This window comes from Rutilus rutilus (assembly GCF_951802725.1).
Source record: "Rutilus rutilus genome assembly, chromosome: 2".
Lineage (NCBI taxonomy): Eukaryota > Metazoa > Chordata > Actinopteri > Cypriniformes > Leuciscidae > Rutilus > Rutilus rutilus.
The window spans coordinates 47,657,143-47,675,245 of NC_140210.1; the positions used below are offsets into that span (position 1 = coordinate 47,657,143).

The following is an 18,103-nucleotide window of genomic DNA, read 5'->3' on the forward strand; positions in this document are numbered from 1 at the left end:
CGACCTTCGAAAGCTCGATAAGCAATTTGTCATGAAATTATTCATTTTTGGTAAACAGTTTTGCAATGGGATGTGGCGATGGTAGAATAATTATTTTAATTTACCAACGTAATGACAAAAAAAGGTCTTTACAAGACATTTAAATACATTTCTATGCAGTTTAAGGATGAGTTTGTGTGAGCTGAGCGTGCGCTTTGGAAAGAAAAAGTGGGCGTTGATGTATATCTAGAGTGTGTTTCACCTGAGTTTCGTGAGTGGAACAGAACAGGTACAGCGAGTTCACGCGCTTCCGGACGCAGGTGAGAGAATCGCCGTCATGCGCGCGCGGATCAAACGAAGCTGTGTCGCGCGCTCTTCACTTTCACGCTGAGATCGTGAACGTTTTTGGATTAACAATAATAATATTAACAACAATTCCTCCGCTGAATGTCACAACATTTTCTCAGGTGAGTTTAGTTTCTTTTTCAGTCGGTTGGTATTCCTCTTACTTAGTGTGTTTTGAGAACAGCTCGTCAAACCGGCTGCGCCTCCGACATTCCGTGACTGACTGTCTGACATCGAGGAGATAATGCTCATTTATATCCTCAGCCCTGTCTGCTTAAAAATACATTTATCTCCAGGAAATAGTAATCCTTACACTTAAAAATCTCTTTTTAATAAGTTAAGTAATTTGTAAAGAATAGATAGGAATCATTAGCCTACCAGGTGTCACATGACAATACTTTAATATCAAGGGAAATGTTTTGACGTGCGTAAATGATGAAAAATGTGATTGTGAGGTAAACTTACTTAACTTAGGCTACTTTAACTTTTAATGTAAAGCTGCCATGCTTGACATTAGTTTTTTTGGCCTAGGTATAAATCTGCCAAGATCACTTCAAGTCAGTTGAGCTCTGAAATGGTCATTACATAATTCATACACTTGTTTTTGTTGTTTTTTAAGAGTTTTGATGACATTCTAAGATAAGAGTAAAAAAAACACACAAAAAAAACACCTATATGCTAACACCTGAACATTGGTACACTGGTAGTTTGGTTTAAAAACAAATATTACAATCATGGTAGTGACCAGAAAGTGTTATGATGGTGGTATATATTGTATGGTACTTTTCAAGGTGTGTTCACCTAAAATGTAAATTCTGTCATTTTACTCATCTTAGTGTCATTTCCAAACACAATAAAGGAGGAATCGTTGCCTACTGGCAAAAATGATTGGGCTCTGAGGCTTTCAAGCACCATGAGGATGCAAAGATACCATAACATAAAACTAATTTGCTGTATTCCAAACCTTCTGAAGTCAAATATGGTTTTGTTTGAGGAACAAACAAAAGTTTGAGTCATTTACTAAAAGTCACATGGCTTTGGAATGCTGGGTTTTTGTGGATGTCCTTGTAATTGTAGGTCAGTGTTGTTCTCCCACACTAATAATTAACAGTGGACCCTTTTTACACTATCTTCTCATCTGTTAATGTTTGTGTATTGAAGTCACATCTCACCTCTATCTCGCTCTTCCTCTATAGGTTAGAGTCCCCTTCCAAAATGACCACGGTGTAGTCTCTATTAACCAGGTACTTTGCCTCTCGCATGCGTACGGATGCTCACATCTTGTGTTATCTTGAACAGACACACCCTTGGAACACAAAAAGTGCATCTATAGATATTCTCAGTCTGTGTTTGTTTTTACATGTGCGAGTGTGGAGCATCATGAGTTCGGCGAGCGTGTTGGGCCTGTTCATGCCGGTGTTGTTCCTGCTGGCTCTGGCTGTGGTTCTGTTCTCATGCGTGCTTCGGAAAAGGAGGCAGGTGGAGGGATCGTACCAGCCCAGTGCAGAAGAGCAGAAACAAGCCAAGAACAACAGAGCCGAGAAACCTGGTCTCGCGCTCCCGTTGCCCAAAGAGGAGAGACTGATCTGAACACAACCCTCAAAAGATGCTCAGGTGAAACCACACACCACTGGTAAACCTAAACAGAACTTTCATTATAATGGACCATTGCTGTTTAAAGGGAGTCCAATCGCCATGCCAGACGGACGTACACATGGGTGGAGTCCTAACAGACGAGGAACATCTGAAGTGGTGGTGGGTATTCAGCGTTTTTGACTGAGATACGAGAATGCTTTCACTCCCTAATGATGAATTCAAGTATGCCTTAAAGAGGTCAGGGTATCTGAAGACATTTACCTAAAGTAAAGAAGTCACTTGATTTACATGGACGGTCAAACCAGTTTTTGTTTACTTTATTTGTACTTCCTTTAAGTTTACTCACCTGCGGGTCCATGTGAAGAAGACACACCAGCTTTACCTCTAAAACAGATAAGCATTATCCTATTTAAATGTCCACAAAGGAACTTTGTTGCAGCTCTTTCAAAGGTAGAGAGAAAAAAAATGTATATTGCACTTTGCCAAATATTGTTTTGTGTTATGTTTGCATTTTTGTAACGTATCAACACTAGGATGTTGTTGATCATAACAATGTGATGAAGTTAATGTGTAAATGTGGTTGATTCATTAAAATGCGTCTTTGGGTTAAAAACCTCGTCCTTAATTCCTTTATTCCGAGCCAGTCATTTGAGATGTCATGTGGACCGTTTCTGTCAATGTTTGCTCTCTGATAAGCTGATAACAAATGATTAGATAACATATTTGGATGAAAGGGGTTGGACTTGCTTTATTTGTCAGAACTGGCATTGATGACATAAGTGGGTACTTTTTTAAAGCTAATAATAAAAAATCTAAATGGACCCAATTTAATGCATGTTTCTGGTCTTACTCTGAACGATTCATCGGTTTACATTATTCCAAAGGGGGAAAAAAAGTCCTTCACCAAAATGTAATAACCTTAAGCTCAAGTTTCATGAGGCGTTTCATGAGGTGAGTGTCCTTCCACGACCTCAGAGTCTAGTATAGAATGCCAACTTTTCACAAACCAATCAAAACCCAGTGCATAAAATCAATTTGATCTTGTTTGACTCAGAAATGTTGCTTTGCAAAAATCTAAATGTGTTGCAAGTGTCTTTTCATGTTGACTCAAAATAAAAAATAAAAAGTCATTTTTCTGTATCGTTTTACTCCGATACACTTGATTTATGATGCTCTAATGTTCGAATCTCTTCTTCAGCTCGGAGACCTTGACGGGAGGCTGGTCTTGCTCTTCTGGCGTCGATGTAACGGGTGATTTTGTACTCTGTTCTTCAGTCTGCACACCTGCCTTTGACCCCACATTGATTTTGAAGGTTCTGATGGGAGTTTTCATGAAGAGTTCCCTTCCTTGGGAAGCAGAAGAGTCATTCAAGGACCTAGATCGTAACAGAGCTACGGTAGACGAGACTTTCGGTGATGAAGGTTCAACACTTTTCTCCTCTGGCTCTTCTTCTTTGTCTATCTCTACGTTGAGGACGACAGCGGAGGCGATTCCTCCATTTGCAGGTCCACTTGACCCCAAGTCATTGGTCGTCTTGTGCTCTATCTGATGTTCCTCTTCTTTGTCAGGTTGTGTCTCTGTCCTCTCTTCAACTATTGTCTCAGTATGCAAGCTTTCCTCCATTGTCTCTGTTTTCTCTTCAACTATTGTCGCGGTATCCAAGCTTTCCTCCATTGTTCCATTCATTTGTCCATCTTTTTTCGAACATTGATCCTCTTGAGAAACCACTTCAGGAACCAGAGAAGCACCTTCTAAACTTTGTAGATCTGAACACAGACTTTCCTCTAACTCGTTCAAGTCCTTCTCTAATTCGTTAAGCTCATTTTCTGGCCTGTCAGTCATGGCATCAGACTCCTCCCTCTCCCCGCCAGGCTCCTCCTCCTCCCAGCTCATAAGACTTCCGCTGTTTCCAAAAGACTGGCTCAGACTCTCCTGACTTGGTGTGGTGTAACTCTTCTGAAAGAGAAATTAAATGGTGAGAGTGTGTGGACAAGTGTACGTGCTTCTCCTTTTCCACCAACAGGTTCCCGATGTTAGAGCGGACGGGTCTGTTCGTCTGTTTCGAGTTTTCAAGAAACAGCAGTCGGGTAACACATCACTTAATTTGAGGAGCATTTCTTGTTTGTTGGTTTCATGCTGCAAAGCCACTTTGTTCTACCTGTTCATCTTTTGTTTTAAATAATTACTATGCATTTTAGTCGTTAAATATTTAACCCTTTATGGTATGATGTAGCCATGTTGTTTTTCTTCACTTTCCAACCTTTCAGAAAAAAACTACAACATAATGCATTGTTGTGAATAAAAGCTCAGTCTTTAAATTAACCCGTAATATGCTGTTTTAAGCTACATGACTTTGAGACGAAATCCAGTGTTGCCAAGAATTGGTCTGCTTTTACGGTGAACGTGATTTCACCAAGTACCACATGTTCCTGGATCAACATCTTTAGCCGCTTTCCGACCAAGTAGTTACAGGAACTTAGTTCTAGGAACTGTCCACTTCTAAACAGTTCTAAGAACTACTCTCCCCCAAACTCAGTTTTGCTGTTTGCGTTCGCACTGGCCAAGTGGCCATAGGAACTGGTAAGGGAGTGACGCAAGCACGGTGACTTTTATTTTGACGGCGCGACAGACCTTTATTTTGGCGGCGCTGAGAACGCCAGAGCAAACAATGCTCGCATTCTCTGTGTTTATTAGTTAGCGATCTGTCTAACAGTACTGTTTAATATCTTATTAGATAGAACTGTTATAGAAAGTAGACAGTATATGAAAAAAAGGTTATTAGCCTCTATGCCGTGTAGTTGATGTCCAGTGTTGCTAGCTGGGCAGATAAACATAATCATGTTTGGCTTGGTCCCCTCAAAGCTGCGTTGGATTTTCTCTTCAGCATAAAGGTTTAGAGACCCATCTATCACTGTTTTCCATGTTTGTAGTTAGTTTCTGGAGTAAATATATAGGCTATAATCTGTGTGTTTACATTCTAGCTGTTTTAAAAATGGCGGGTGCTGGTGCTCCGCGTGCGTTCGGTCAATCAGCGTACACAAACGTCACGGGTAGTTCCTATAGTACTGGTTTAGACCCTACTCTGAAGTAGGACCTAAATTAGTTCCTCAAAATAGAGTTCCTAGAACTAAAATCGTTCCTAGTTCCTGCGGTGCGAACACGCCGACATCCGGGTACTTTAGCCAATAGTTCTAGGAACTGTGAAAAGGTTCCTCCGGTCGGAAAGTGGCTTTTGTTGATCCTGGAACAACTTTCCAATCAACCAATCAGATTTGAGGGACAAGTTTACAGTTTATGTCAAGTTTAGGCTTAGAACCAGGGTGAGGTGCTTCAACATCAGTGTTATTCACCTATCATTTCCCTCTGATTTTAGGGAAAAGTTATGGGTAGGGTTAAGTTTAGGGGTTAGGGATAGGGTAAGGACTCAATTTTGGGACAGGAATGTTATTCCAGGATCAACAAAATATGTTGATCCAGGAACATGTCTAACTTGGCAAAATCACGGTGACCCTGCTTTTACACTGTTGTCGTGGGTCGTTTTTTTTTTGTCCGCGGGTTGAACAGAACTCGATTTTTACCCCCCCAGAACACAATTGGGCTAGTTTTGGCTGTGATCTTGGGGGTTTTGAATAGCAATTGGGCTGGTTTTGTTACGCAAACCTGGCAACCCAGATGAATCGCCTGCTAAAGTGCTCCATAAATTGCGTTAATTAAACAATTAAACCTTTAAAAAAAAAAAAAATGTATGCATCTTAAAATAAGATAATTAAATGTTGCTGTTAAATTTTCCAGTGTTATTTTAATATCATTGGTATACTATAGTTTTCCATTTATTTTAATGTTAAAGTTTAAGTAAAAAAAAAAAAAATATGTCTATAGAGCTTTTATTAAAAACTAAAAAAAATTCTTCTTTTAAGTGTAATATCAAGGAACATATGATAGTGGTTCGCGCAATTTTAGTTTGTTGGAAACCAAAATGTAAAAGTGCATCAATTAAAAATAAAGAAATGTTAAATCAAGCAGAAATGGATCATTTTAGAGAAAAAACCTTTTCCATTGTGGTACAGGCATGCTAAATGAAAACAATTCCCTAATTCCTTTACCGTTTTTTTTATTTAAATTTTTATTAAAACTATTTTATGTCATAAAAAGCATGGGAAAAATATTCCACTGTAAGAACATATGCTGCATAACATATAGGGTTAAATACCTTCTGACTGTCTGGTTATGGGATAAAGACTGTAAAATGTGCTCTCATAAACCAAGACTGTAATGTGGCGTGTTTGTTGCAGGTTGACAGATGCCCCGTCCAGCATCGATTACAAGGAATGTGTGAGACAAGAGTGAGAGGATCCAGGCCTTACATGTCTGATGAAGTCGCTGCTGTCGGAGCTGAAGAGGTCGAGGCTGCGTGTGCTGTACAGTAAACCCGGCTCTCTGGAGCTCTGAGCGCTCAGGGTGTCGAAGATCTCCCCGAGCAGGTCCATCTCCTCCGGGTCAGCCAAGAGGGAAAGCTCATCCTCATCATCCTGTAAGTCGCTGGTGCCAGAACACTGCTCAGCACTTTCTGTTACACTGCAAAGGCAGATGCGTTTTAAAGAGACACATTTAAGGGATAGATCACCCAAAAATGAAAATTAGCCCATGATTTACTCTACCTCAAGTCATCCTAGGTGTGTATGACATTCTTCTTTCAGACGAATTCAATCAGAGTTACATAATAAAATGTCCTGGCTCTTCCAAGCTTTATAATGGCAGTGAATGGCCATTTCTGTTTTGAAGTCCATCAAAGTGCATCTTAAAGGCATTAACGGTGTAGTTGCTGATGCAGTGATAGTTACATTAGAGTTTTACAGAGAGTGTTTCACAAAATTGATCCAGAAATATCTTGTAAAGTAACTGTTTTTTGTAAAACATTGTTTAAAAAAGTATGATGTAAATTGTGATATTTTACCTTAATTTTAGTTTTTGTTTGGCAGACGCTTCTGCCAGTTTCTGTTTAAACTATCTTTAACCGTTATTTCATTTATGGTAATTGTTGGGCATCATGTGCTGCCATGCATTTACATAAATTTCCCCAACTACACTAAGAGACTAATAAAGAGTTAGAGAACCTTTAAAGAATTATACAGGGGCTTAACGGGTTCTTTGTATGGCAGTGGTACTATATACATGTAGCACCTCGACCACCCCAAAGAACCACTGAAGAACCATACTTGGCTTAACAGGTTCTTTAAATAGCATCATGCGTTTGTGTAAGGAAAAATATCCATATTTAAAACTTTATAAAGTAAAATAACTAGCTTCCGGCCAAACGAACATACGGATTCGACTTAAGTCTAAGCGCAACTTATGCGAGTAATGCGGCGTCCTGCTGATATTTACGCTACGCCATGACGCGCTACGCTACATCTGACATCACAAGTTGCGCAAGTCGCGCTTTAGGCGTAAGTGGAATCAGTATGTTCGTTTGGCCGGAAGCTAGTTATTTTACTTTATAAAGTTTTAAATATGGAAATTGTTTTTACACAAATGCATGGCTTTGCTTCAGAAGACCTTTATTAACACCCAAAAGCCCCGTGGAGCACTTTTATCATGGATAGATGCACTTATATAGCCTTTCACAGAAACGGAAAACACAAACGGCCATTCACTGCCATTATAAAGCTTGTAAGAGAAAGGACTTTTTTTTTTTTATATATAACTCTGATTGTATTCATCTGAAAGAAGAATGTCATATACACCTAGGATGACTTGAAGGTGAGTAAATCATGGGCTAATTTTCACTTTTGGGTGAACTATCCCTTTAAGCGGCAAAGCTTTCATGCATGTGTTTCCTCTCCTCTCACCTGTCCTCATAAGTGTTGTCGTCCTCTGTCTGTTCATCTGTGTTCTGGTTGCTGGGGTGTTTGCGTGCCGGCCGTCGTGGTCGAGACTGAAAAACAGCATAGAAAGTGTAGGGGGGGAAATAACAGCATATTTAGAAAGTAAAGTGCATGCACTGTGGATGAACACAAGGTGGAGCCAAACTGCTACAGTTTTCACACTCGGGTGAATTGGAAGATATTTGAAATGGATATTTCCCAAGTTGCTGCCTTTGATGCAATAAAATATAGAAAAAATGCATTGATTTTTATATAATATTAATGTATGTAGGCATGTGCTTTCAGGTGTCACTCACCCTGCCAAAGTGCTGTGTGATTGGTAGACGGTTCTGAAGGCAATCTGATTGGATGAGGCGATACGTGTGCGGTCCACAAACAGACCCGCCTCTCTGTAGCATGCTGGATTCTGTCTGATCCTGAGAGGGGAAATCCAAAGGTCCAACGTAAACACACACAGATGTGAATTAACTCGCTTATTTTGTGCTCAAAGAGGAACCACGTGCAATTTACAGAATATAAACTCACCTTTGATGACAGGAGGTTTTTCAGCCCAAATTTGCTTTGATATTTGCTCTGAGTGAGATATTAACAGATTTACGTCATGCATGTACATGTACAACAAATATGGAAACTTTAATTGGTGGAGAATATGCAATATTTAATCATGCACAACAGCACATTATAAATTTAGAAAATAACAATTGCATTACCCTTCAAAAGTTTTGGGGTCAGTAAATTACATTTTTTTTGAAAGAAATGACTTCTTTCATTCAGCAAAGATGCATTACATTGATTGAAAGTGACAGTACAGACATTTATAATGCTACAGAAGATTTCTATATTAATTAAATGAATGTTCTTTTGAACTTTCTATTCATCAAAGAATCCTGAAAAAAAAACTGTTTTCAACTTTGATAATAATCAGAAATGTTTCTTGAGCGTTAAATCATCAAATCATCATGATTTCTGAAGGATCATGTGACACTGAAGACTGGAGTAATGATGCTGAAATTCAGCTTTGATCACAGGAATAAATTACACTTTAACATATATTCACATAGAAAACAGCTGTTTTAAATTGCAATAATATTTCAGAATATTACTGTTTTTACTGCATCTTTCATCAAATAAATGAAGCCTTGGTGAGAATAAGAGACTTCTTTCAAAAACATTAAAAATCGTACCAACCCCAAACCTTTGAATAGTAGTGTACATACAGTATTTACTCACTGCTTTGTTAGCTGTAGACTTCCATGTCACGATCAGGGCTCCTCCCCCTTTCTGTTAAGATACTTTTTTTATTTTTTTATTTTGTAAATCCAATTTTGTGTAAAAGCAGGTTTTGCTAGTTTTGCTTTTTTTTTTTAAATTTCAATTTATCATGTAGATATTCTGTGCATACTGAAAACTCCCATAGTGTGCCTTGTATACACACTGCAGATCTAGTAAGAGTAGTATGGCAGTCTGCCAGAGTCGCATCTTGTTTATAGTTACTGTCTGAGTAAAACGTACCTTTAAGTTTCCCACCCATTGCCGACGCAGTTTAGAGGCTCCTGAGAGGAATGGGGAGCAGAAGGATGTTAAAATGAGCACCCAAATAAACGAACCTGATTCTCTGATGGATGTAAATACACACCTGATGAAGCTCCGCACTGAAGCACCTCGTCCTCAAATGCATCATCCGGCTCTTTACCCTGGTTCAGCATTTCCAGCCGGCCGTCAATAAACTGAGAACAACGTGAGATTATAATGGAAGATCATATGCAGTCATGTCATTGGTTACGCATTTAAGTCTGTTTAAATATCTTTTATAATCTGGCCCTCCATTGTAAAGTACAAATTTAATTTCACATCAAGTTAGAATATGATGCACAAGTTGCCAAGCTATTGTGTATGACTTAAGAAAACTTTAAATATAACATTTGGCTACATTTTTAAAGGTTTTATGGCTCTGATTGGTCAGATGGCCCAGTCTGTTGTGATTGGTCTACTCTGCTCTGATTGGTCAGATGGCCCAGTCTGTTGTGATTGGTCTGCTCTGCTCTGATTGGTCAGATGGCCCAGTCTGTTGTGATTGGTCTGCTCTGCTCTGATTGGTCAGATGGCCCAGTCTGTTGTGATTGGTCTACTCTGCCCTGATTGGTCAGATGACCCAGTCTGTTGTGATTGGTCTACTCTGCTCTGATTGGTCAGATGGCCCAGTCTGTTGTGATTGGTCTACTCTGCTCTGATTGGTCAGATGGCCCAGTCTGTTGTGATTGGTCTGCTCTGCTCTGATTTGTCAGATGGCCCAGTCTGTTGTGATTGGTCTACTCTGCTCTGATTGGTCAGATGGCCCAGTCTGCCCAGTCTGTTGTGATTGGTCTGCTCTGCTCTGATAGTTCAGATGACCCAGTCTGTTGTGATTGGTCTACTCTACTCTGATTGGTCAGAGGTCTCAGTCTGTTGTGATTGGTCTGCTCTGCTCTGATTGGTCAGATGGCCCAGTCTGTTGTGATTGGTCTGCTCTGCCCTGATTGGTCAGATGACCCAGTCTGTTGTGATTGGTCTACTCTGCTCTGATTGGTCAGATGGCCCAGTCTGTTGTGATTGGTCTGCTCTGCTCTGATTGGTCAGATGACCCAGTCTGTTGTGATTGGTCTGCTCTGCTCTGATTGGTCAGATGACCCAGTCTGTTGTGATTGGTCTGCTCTGCTCTGATAGTTCAGATGACAAAGTCTGTTGTGATTGGTCTACTCTGCTCTGATTGGTCAGATGGCCCAGTCTGCCCAGTCTGTTGTGATTGGTCTACTCTGCTCTGATTGGTCAGATGACCCAGTCTGTTGTGATTGGTCTACTCTGCTCTGATTGGTCAGATGGCCCAGTCTGTTGTGATTGGTCTACTCTGCTCTGATTGGTCAGATGGCCCAGTCTGCCCAGTCTGTTGTGATTGGTCTGCTCTGCTCTGATCGGTCAGATGGCCCAGTCTGTTGTGATTGGTCTGCTCTGCTCTGATCGGTCAGATGGCCCAGTCTGTTGTGATTGGTCGACCGCTTACAGCGCAGCGCGTATTGGAAACCAAACGGCCATTATTATTTCTAAATTTCAGCTCCAGATCTTCCTCAGCACTTGATATACAGTGACGTTGGCGTCGGTTTTACTGCATCAGTCTCATCTTGGATTTGCTTTGGCAGCTAAAAACAGTGTCTTCTCAACATGTCAACAAGACGAACCAAACTCTTTCAGTCTCAGCTAGTGTTACAGTGTTTTTGAGGGTCAAAGTAGACAATGTTCGCGGGCAGCCAATCAAGACCATTGGCTGGCATGATGCAAACTTACGTAGGCTTGAGCAGCACGTAAGACTTGAATTACTGAAGACTCATTTCAGGCTGTTCAGAATCACTTATTTCTTTCAGGAGAAAATAACTCCATTTATCTGCACTTTGATCTTTGAAACTTTGAATCTTTGAGTCCTTTTACATCCACAATTCGCTGAATTACACACTGCATGAAAGGGAATATCTGAAAAAGCATTATGGGGGCACTTTAATTCTAATTTTAGCCTTTAACATTACATATTGCAATTTAAATATATAGATGTAAATAGATAAAGTGCAACAAAATAAAGACTTAAATGTGTATTTTTGGATGTTTTCGTTCCACTAGTCTGAAAGAAAACACATCATGGAAGCAAAATAGCCCTCAAATTTGACCAATGCATGAAAAAACAACTTGCCTTAAGATAATTCCTGACATTGCGCATACCTATAGACTAAACACATAATACGCATGTGCGCGCCATCACCGTTTTCACCGATTCACCGAAGTTTACACGGAGATGATAAAGTTTTTCACCTTGTAACCTATTTCAAAGTTTGCGTTCTCGAGCCACCAAACATTGTTGTCATGTAAATGAGCAGCCAGAACACATTCAAAGTTTTCTGTTTTCAGTTAGAACGGTGTCATGTTAGCGGACCCTAAGTTAATTACTAATGATCTTTGCAACAGAAGTGAATCAATTAAACACTAACTTTAACTGGACAATAACTTTATTCTAGAGCTGCTGTAAAGCCAAAACAATCTCTGTTACTGTAATTTCCTATTATCACTGTAAAGCTGCTTTGAAACAATCTATATTGTTAAAAGCGCTATATAAATAAAGGAGACTTGACTTGACATTGTGGATGTGTGAGTTTGCAGTTACCTCTTTAAAACACTGCAGGTGAACCGCGCTCTCCAAAAACTCCCGCATGCTTTGAGACTTATGACTCAGAAACGACTCGTTGCAGAACACAACCGGCCCTTCCTTCAAAGTAAGAGAGAGGAACATTGAAGAGAGCATTTATAAACCTGATGCTAATGTTTATGTAAACGAGCGTCACTCACGTCAGGCGACTGTAAGGCATCCCTGTATCCGCCGAACAGCAGAGCCTGCGCGCGGAGGAACGCATGCGCGACCCCTGACCCCGCCGACGCCGCCTGTCTCTTCAGCCTGACCTTCAGTCCCGCCACCTGCAGAAACAGTGTTTGCTGTAAACCTTCAGCCGCTGCGCGTCAGAGGCCTGCGAGCACGAGCAAACGAGTCTCACCACGTCGGCCGGGATCTTCTTCAGGTCCTCGTGGGGCGACTCCAGTGTGTTGGTGTCAACGTTTAGTATGACCACGTCCTCCAGAGCTCGACTCTTGACTCTCTGTCGAACCGAAACACACAGAAGGAACTGTAATGTGAGTGTTTATGCGACACAGACTGTGAGAGAAGACGATGAATGAGGGAATCGTCGTACCTCTGCCAGGCTGGAGTGGATTCCAATGAGGTACGGCATCGGTGCGCTGAAAAACGAAGGTGAGGTAGAATTAGGTGGAGGATGTGGTATATTATACTGAGGCCCCCTGGTTGACAAACACTGCTTCCCTCTCTCTTATTTTTTTGGGTCAAATTCAGTTTCTTTTAAATGTGCTATATAAATACAGTTTGATTTGATTATGGTTGTGTGTGTGTACATGTTTTTCTATCCGGTGGGGACTTAAACCTGGATGCACACAGACTCATGGGGGTCTCGTGTCACTGTGGCCTAAATTGAGGTCAACAAGCTTATAAATCATACAGAATGATTTTTTTTTTTTGAAAATGTAAAAATGCAGAAAGTTTTGTGTGATGGGTAGGTTTAGGGGTCCGGTTAGTCTGTGTGTGTGTGTGTGTGTGTGTGTATGTGTCTCATACCAGCAGTAGTCCAGCAGATGAGGTGGCAGCACTGGAATGAAGATGTGCTGCCAGTACATGGGGAAGAGCATCCCGTTACACGCGTGTATGCAGGCCGTGAGCTGAACACACACAAAAGTTTTAAGTTTTAGTTTTAATGTTTAATGAAGGCGTGTCCAACACAATAAGTGTCTAGCATCAAGTGACTTTTCTGCCTTAAATGAAAGAAAGAAAAATTCTCAGGCAATCTGAACTGTTTTTTAAAATATAAATAGAAACCAAACAATATGCTGCAGCTGGTTGGGACAAAAACTGAGATTTTGTATGTGTGTGTAGATTATTTGTGTCACGTCTGGTTAGGTGTTAAGGCGTTTTTGCACTTGGGTTTCTCATGAGGAACCAAGTCCATTTGACCATTTTACAGTTTGTAGGGATGATGTAGAAAGCTGCACCAAAGTGAAAATCAGGAATCAGATTCCCAAATGGTAATAAAGCAATCCGACATAATTTGTGTAAGATGACTTTTATTAGCATAATGCACTTGAAATAGTGGACAGGATGCATGGACTACTTTTGTATATTGTTAGTTATTTAAATCAGTTTTAATCAGTCACTGAGAAAAGAGTCGCATTAAAATTCTTTGAAATTCTTATTTTGTGTTCCGTGGAAATAACAGCATTCCAACAAACAAAAATGAGTTCTATGAATGTTTGTTTTCCTAACATTCTTAAGTTATGAAAACGTTGTTTTTGAATGTTCTCTCAACTTTCGAAACATCTAGTTTTTTATTAAATGTAAAAATGTAAAAAAAATTGGTTATTCAAACATTAAGAGAACATTCCATTTTGCAAACATTATAGAAATGTTCTCAGAATGTTCTGAAACAAAAACATTATTTATCATGGATATTCATATAACTTTTTTCTGACACTTTTTTTTTTTTTAAAGTTACATTGATTATTACTATGAATATCAATGATAAATAATGTTTTTGTGGCAACTTTGAATAAATGTTGTATTACTATGTGTTACTGGAAGAACGTTTGTTCATAACTTTGATAAAGCCTTCCCAGAACATTAGCCAAAGTTACAAGACCATTTACTGTTAGCTGGGGATACGGGTTGGAGCAACATGAGGGTGAAGGATGTTTTTCAGTGAACTATTCCTTTGTTTCACATTAATATTTATGCATTTTGGTATCCAAAAGCGAATTACATTGCAGTCAAATTAGGCATTTCAGTACATGCATTCCCTAAGAATTGAACACATGACCTTGAGTTGCGTCCCAAATGACACACTATACACTATGCACATATACTCTATGTACTTATGCACTATGTACTCATCCGGGTAATGTGTGAATTTTATAAGGTTATTTTGTCATCAACATCGAAGTCTGATGCCCCTCCCCCTCTGCTACGTAATTAAAGCTGCTACAGTTGAGTGCATGAAGTGTCCAACAGTCCACAATTCGCTTTTTCTGTTAATTGAGTGCATCATCCGGGTATTTTAAGTGCATTTTCAATGTGAACTCACACTATTTATTCTACAAAACGGCATACAATAGTGCCCAAGTATGTGAATAGGGACGCACTTTTGGTGTTGCTAGCGCCATGCTCTTCTGTTTTCATGTTAAGTTTTAGTAGCCGAAGCGAATCAAGGCACTAGACTCCACTGAACTCACCGTGCTGAGTTTACTGCAGTAAATGAGGATCCGTCTCTCGAACAGCATGCTGGCGAAGAGCTGGAGGAGATTCCCCACATCCACCGCCACCACCAGCTCCGTCAGGTTCCTCTGATACACACACACACACACACGCTTATAAGAACCGAGAAATGACCAGGCAGTTAAAATCCACACATTATTGAAATCATAGAATAGAAACGATGGGGGAAAACTCACACTCTCTGGAATTGAGGGCAAGGCTTTGGGATCCGGCGCGATAAAGTACGGGATCTGATGCAGAGGAACAATATTTCACAAAAGTGGCAAACTAAATTGCATGTTTGGTTAGCAGCTACCATATGAAAATCGTTCGGCTTTCGAGTTAGTCTGCCTCAAGGGCAGAGGCGGACAGAGTACACAGCTTCATTACTTGAGTAAAAGTACAGATACACCTTGCTAAATTTTACTCAAGTACAAGTAAAAGTACTACAGTCAGATGTCTACTTAAGTAAAAGTACTAAAGTACTTGTTTTTAAAAGTACTTGAGTATCAAGAGTACAAGAGTACATTTTTTAAATATTGCATTACTACTGCCACAGTGCTTACATTGGTAAACACAGCAAACACTTGAAGCGAAAAATATCATTAACTTGTTCAGAAAATGTAAATAGTCTGGCGAGGTGGGTCCACGGATTGGCACATTCCCGGGATGGACCTGCTGCGTCTTCATCCATTGTTTCGTCCATGGTTTCGTTTCTTATCTAAATCTGCCCATGGAGTTGACTTTGGCGGAAAGCTGAAGGTGATTGCTGATAGGCTGTCCCAATAAGTGGCGCCTGCACAATCCAATCACGTTTGAGAGGGAAACAACAAATTGAGGGTTTCCGAGATTTTTCTTTTTTCCTTTTTCTTTTTTAGAAGTAACGGGTACTCACAGTTATGAATAGAAATGTAGCGGAGTAAAGAGTACAATATTTGCCTCTCAAATGTACTTGAGTAAAGTCATGAGTACTCCCCAAAAATGATACTTGAGTAAAGTACAGATCCCTTAAAATTGTACTTAAGTACTGTACTCAAGTAAATGTACTCTGTTACTGTCCGGCTCTGCTCAAGGGTTTTAGGTTAGATGAACAAAGGTTTTGTGATTAATTTTGTGATAAATTTGAGTTCTAGTTAGTGTTTTAGTTAAGCATTGGTCCATTTCCTGGTTAGTTTCAGATGCTGGATTAGGTCAATCCCGTATTACGGCATGCATTAGGATTTATTAGACGCTGGAGTGAAGGTTTAGTCCGGTCGGCTGGCTGTACAGCGAATCAGGGACTCACCCCCTCTGACTCCTCCCCTTTAGGGGCGTGTCCACAGATGCCAGGCATCTTCCTTCCGATCATTAGCTTCCCTCCCTCAGTGAAGAACAAACGACCCTGATTGTGATGTCACACGTGATGTCATAAACGGAACTTCCAGCAGCCAATCGGCACTTACCATCTGCAGCGTGATGGAGCCGTTCGCCGGTGGGACGGGGTGCTTGTAGAGAACCGAGAGCAGCTCTTTCATCTCATTGGTCTGCCAGGGTGTGCAAATCAACAAAACGGCTTTAGATGCATTAACGGTCAAAAATTAGGAATCATTTGGAAAATGTTTGGGAAAAATGTAGGTTGGCTGCATGTATTTGATTTGAAAAACTGTAATATTGTGAAATATTATAACCATTTAAAATAACAGGTTTCTATTTTTCTCATTTTAAAATGACAAGAAAGAGTATCAGATATTTTTTTTTTTTTTAAGTATCGGTTTCCACAAAAATATTAAGCAGCAAAAACTGTTTTAACCTTTGATACCATTATTAAGCATTTAAAACCAATAATAATTGAGCTTCAAATCAGGATATTATTACAGAAGGATCTCGTGACACTGAAGACTGGAGTAATGATGCTAAAAAATCAACTTTGATCACGGTTGATTATTTATTAATCACAAATAAATTACACTTTAACACATTATTCACGTAGAAAACAGCTATTTTAAATTGTAATAATATTTCACAAAATTAGAGTTTTACTGTAGTTCAGATCAAATAAATGCAGCTTTTGGTGAGCAGAAGAGACTTTATCAAGATCTACTTAATTATTCCAAACTTTTTAGTGCATAAACCGCTTTTTTAAACGTAGATCATCAGGAGGCCGTTTAAACCTCACCTGTCCTTTCGTCGAGTAGTCAGCTAGGTTATTCAGAAGTTTGTAGAAGACCTCAAACCATGGCAAATAGCTGAGAGAGAAAGAAATCACACTGCTAAGTCTGTTTTGTATGTACTTATTATGAGTTAAAACTAAGAACTTAAAGCAGATCATTACGTTCACCATTTATTGCAAATAAAAGAGTCTAACGAGACATGAAAACTGGCCTAGGTGAATGTGTTTAGCCAACGGCCATGAGAATCGGACTGTTGATCATTAAAAGGGGCTTCATCGATGAGAATGAGTCCTCAATCATGTGCACTGCGAGTGAAACGATCTGTTTTTCTGTGTGTGAGACCTGAGGATGCAGAAGCAGGTCTGAGAGCTGGACGTGAGTCTGCAGAAACCGAAGCGCTGACATCCCTCCAGATCCGTCAAGACGAAGGTGAAGTGCTGCACGGCAACAGTGTCCTTCGCCCTGCCAATCCAACGGTCAATCCGTCATAAAAGGTCAAAGACTGGCGTGTGCATTACTATATTCAATAACGATAATGACTGATTTTCACCTCTCTATGTCATAAGGGAAGCAGAAGCGAGGCAAGGACTGCAGAGACTCCTGTGTGAGAACAGCAGACGTATTATCAACCACTTTTACACACTCAATTTCTGAGTTCAACAGGGAGAATCCATAGAGACCGCAGTGGATCATGAAAAGTGGGTGTTTAAAGCCAGAATGTGAGTTTGCAGTGGATCTGAGGAGACATTTGGACCCAGACGTAGAGGCTAAAAGTAAAATTACACGGTAAGGCTAGTTTAGTTTAAAATCTATCTTCATTTTTTCTATTATTGGTGTAATCTCTATTATATTAATGTTAATAGTCGTTAAAATACACTGTTGTCTACAGTTTAGAAAGGCTAAAACAATTAGGTATATATTGTTTATATACTGTATATGAATATAATGTGTGTGTGTGTATATTGTTGCAGAGTTGGAACAAGTTTTATATTTTGAGGAAAGATGAAAATGTCAGCTGAATCATGAAAAATAAGCCTTGGAACATGTTTTAAGAAGTAAATAGGGTAAATTCTGAAATTTTAGCAATTATAAAATTGATTATATAGCTGCACAATATATTATTACATTTTATTTTCTGCATTTCTGCATTATTTACGCATTTTTATTTATTTATGCAGTATTTGTTATTTATTAATATTTCCCCAATTCTTAAAACTTAGATATTATATCATAGTGAGAGGTGCATTATTATTATTTATGC

The 18,103-nt window shown here is 39.6% G+C and overlaps 1 protein-coding gene and 1 long non-coding RNA gene across 9 annotated transcripts in view; one reads left to right on the forward strand and one right to left on the reverse strand.

The window, feature by feature from the left end:
* Nucleotides 1-3,046, forward strand: LOC311283847. 5 transcript variants are annotated; one of them, XR_014626117.1, is made up of 4 exons: nt 1-446; nt 1,161-1,401; nt 1,521-1,568; nt 1,694-3,046. It is a non-coding gene; the product is annotated as an uncharacterized lncRNA (long non-coding RNA). The 5 variants fall into 5 exon arrangements; XR_014626116.1 differs by having other exon boundaries at nt 1,521-3,046; XR_014626118.1 differs by lacking the exon at nt 1,161-1,401 and having other exon boundaries at nt 52-446.
* Nucleotides 2,649-18,103, reverse strand: part of dennd1c (DENN domain containing 1C) — an 18,259-nt gene continuing 2,804 nt past the window's right edge. The window contains exons 4-23 of one of the 4 annotated variants that reach the window (XM_084397932.1): nt 17,393-17,442; nt 17,185-17,304; nt 16,848-16,917; nt 16,135-16,215; nt 15,978-16,048; nt 14,890-14,943; nt 14,671-14,781; nt 13,007-13,107; nt 12,570-12,615; nt 12,375-12,476; nt 12,172-12,297; nt 11,990-12,091; nt 9,443-9,533; nt 9,319-9,359; nt 9,037-9,087; nt 8,332-8,379; nt 8,103-8,222; nt 7,771-7,856; nt 6,286-6,496; nt 2,649-3,877 (exon numbers count right to left, since the gene is read on the reverse strand). In XM_084397932.1, coding sequence (XP_084254058.1) covers nt 3,095-3,877; nt 6,286-6,496; nt 7,771-7,856; nt 8,103-8,222; nt 8,332-8,379; nt 9,037-9,087; nt 9,319-9,359; nt 9,443-9,533; nt 11,990-12,091; nt 12,172-12,297; nt 12,375-12,476; nt 12,570-12,615; nt 13,007-13,107; nt 14,671-14,781; nt 14,890-14,943; nt 15,978-16,040 — 2,136 coding nt within the window. In that variant the 5' untranslated portion in view covers nt 16,041-16,048; nt 16,135-16,215; nt 16,848-16,917; nt 17,185-17,304; nt 17,393-17,442 and the 3' untranslated portion in view covers nt 2,649-3,094. Of the gene's footprint in view, nt 3,878-6,285; nt 6,497-7,770; nt 7,857-8,102; nt 8,223-8,331; nt 8,380-9,036; nt 9,088-9,318; nt 9,360-9,442; nt 9,534-11,989; nt 12,092-12,171; nt 12,298-12,374; nt 12,477-12,569; nt 12,616-13,006; nt 13,108-14,670; nt 14,782-14,889; nt 14,944-15,977; nt 16,053-16,134; nt 16,216-16,847; nt 16,918-17,184; nt 17,305-17,392; nt 17,443-18,103 lie in introns of all 4 variants that reach the window. The other 3 variants (XM_084397930.1, XM_084397929.1, XM_084397931.1) reach the window with 3 other exon arrangements.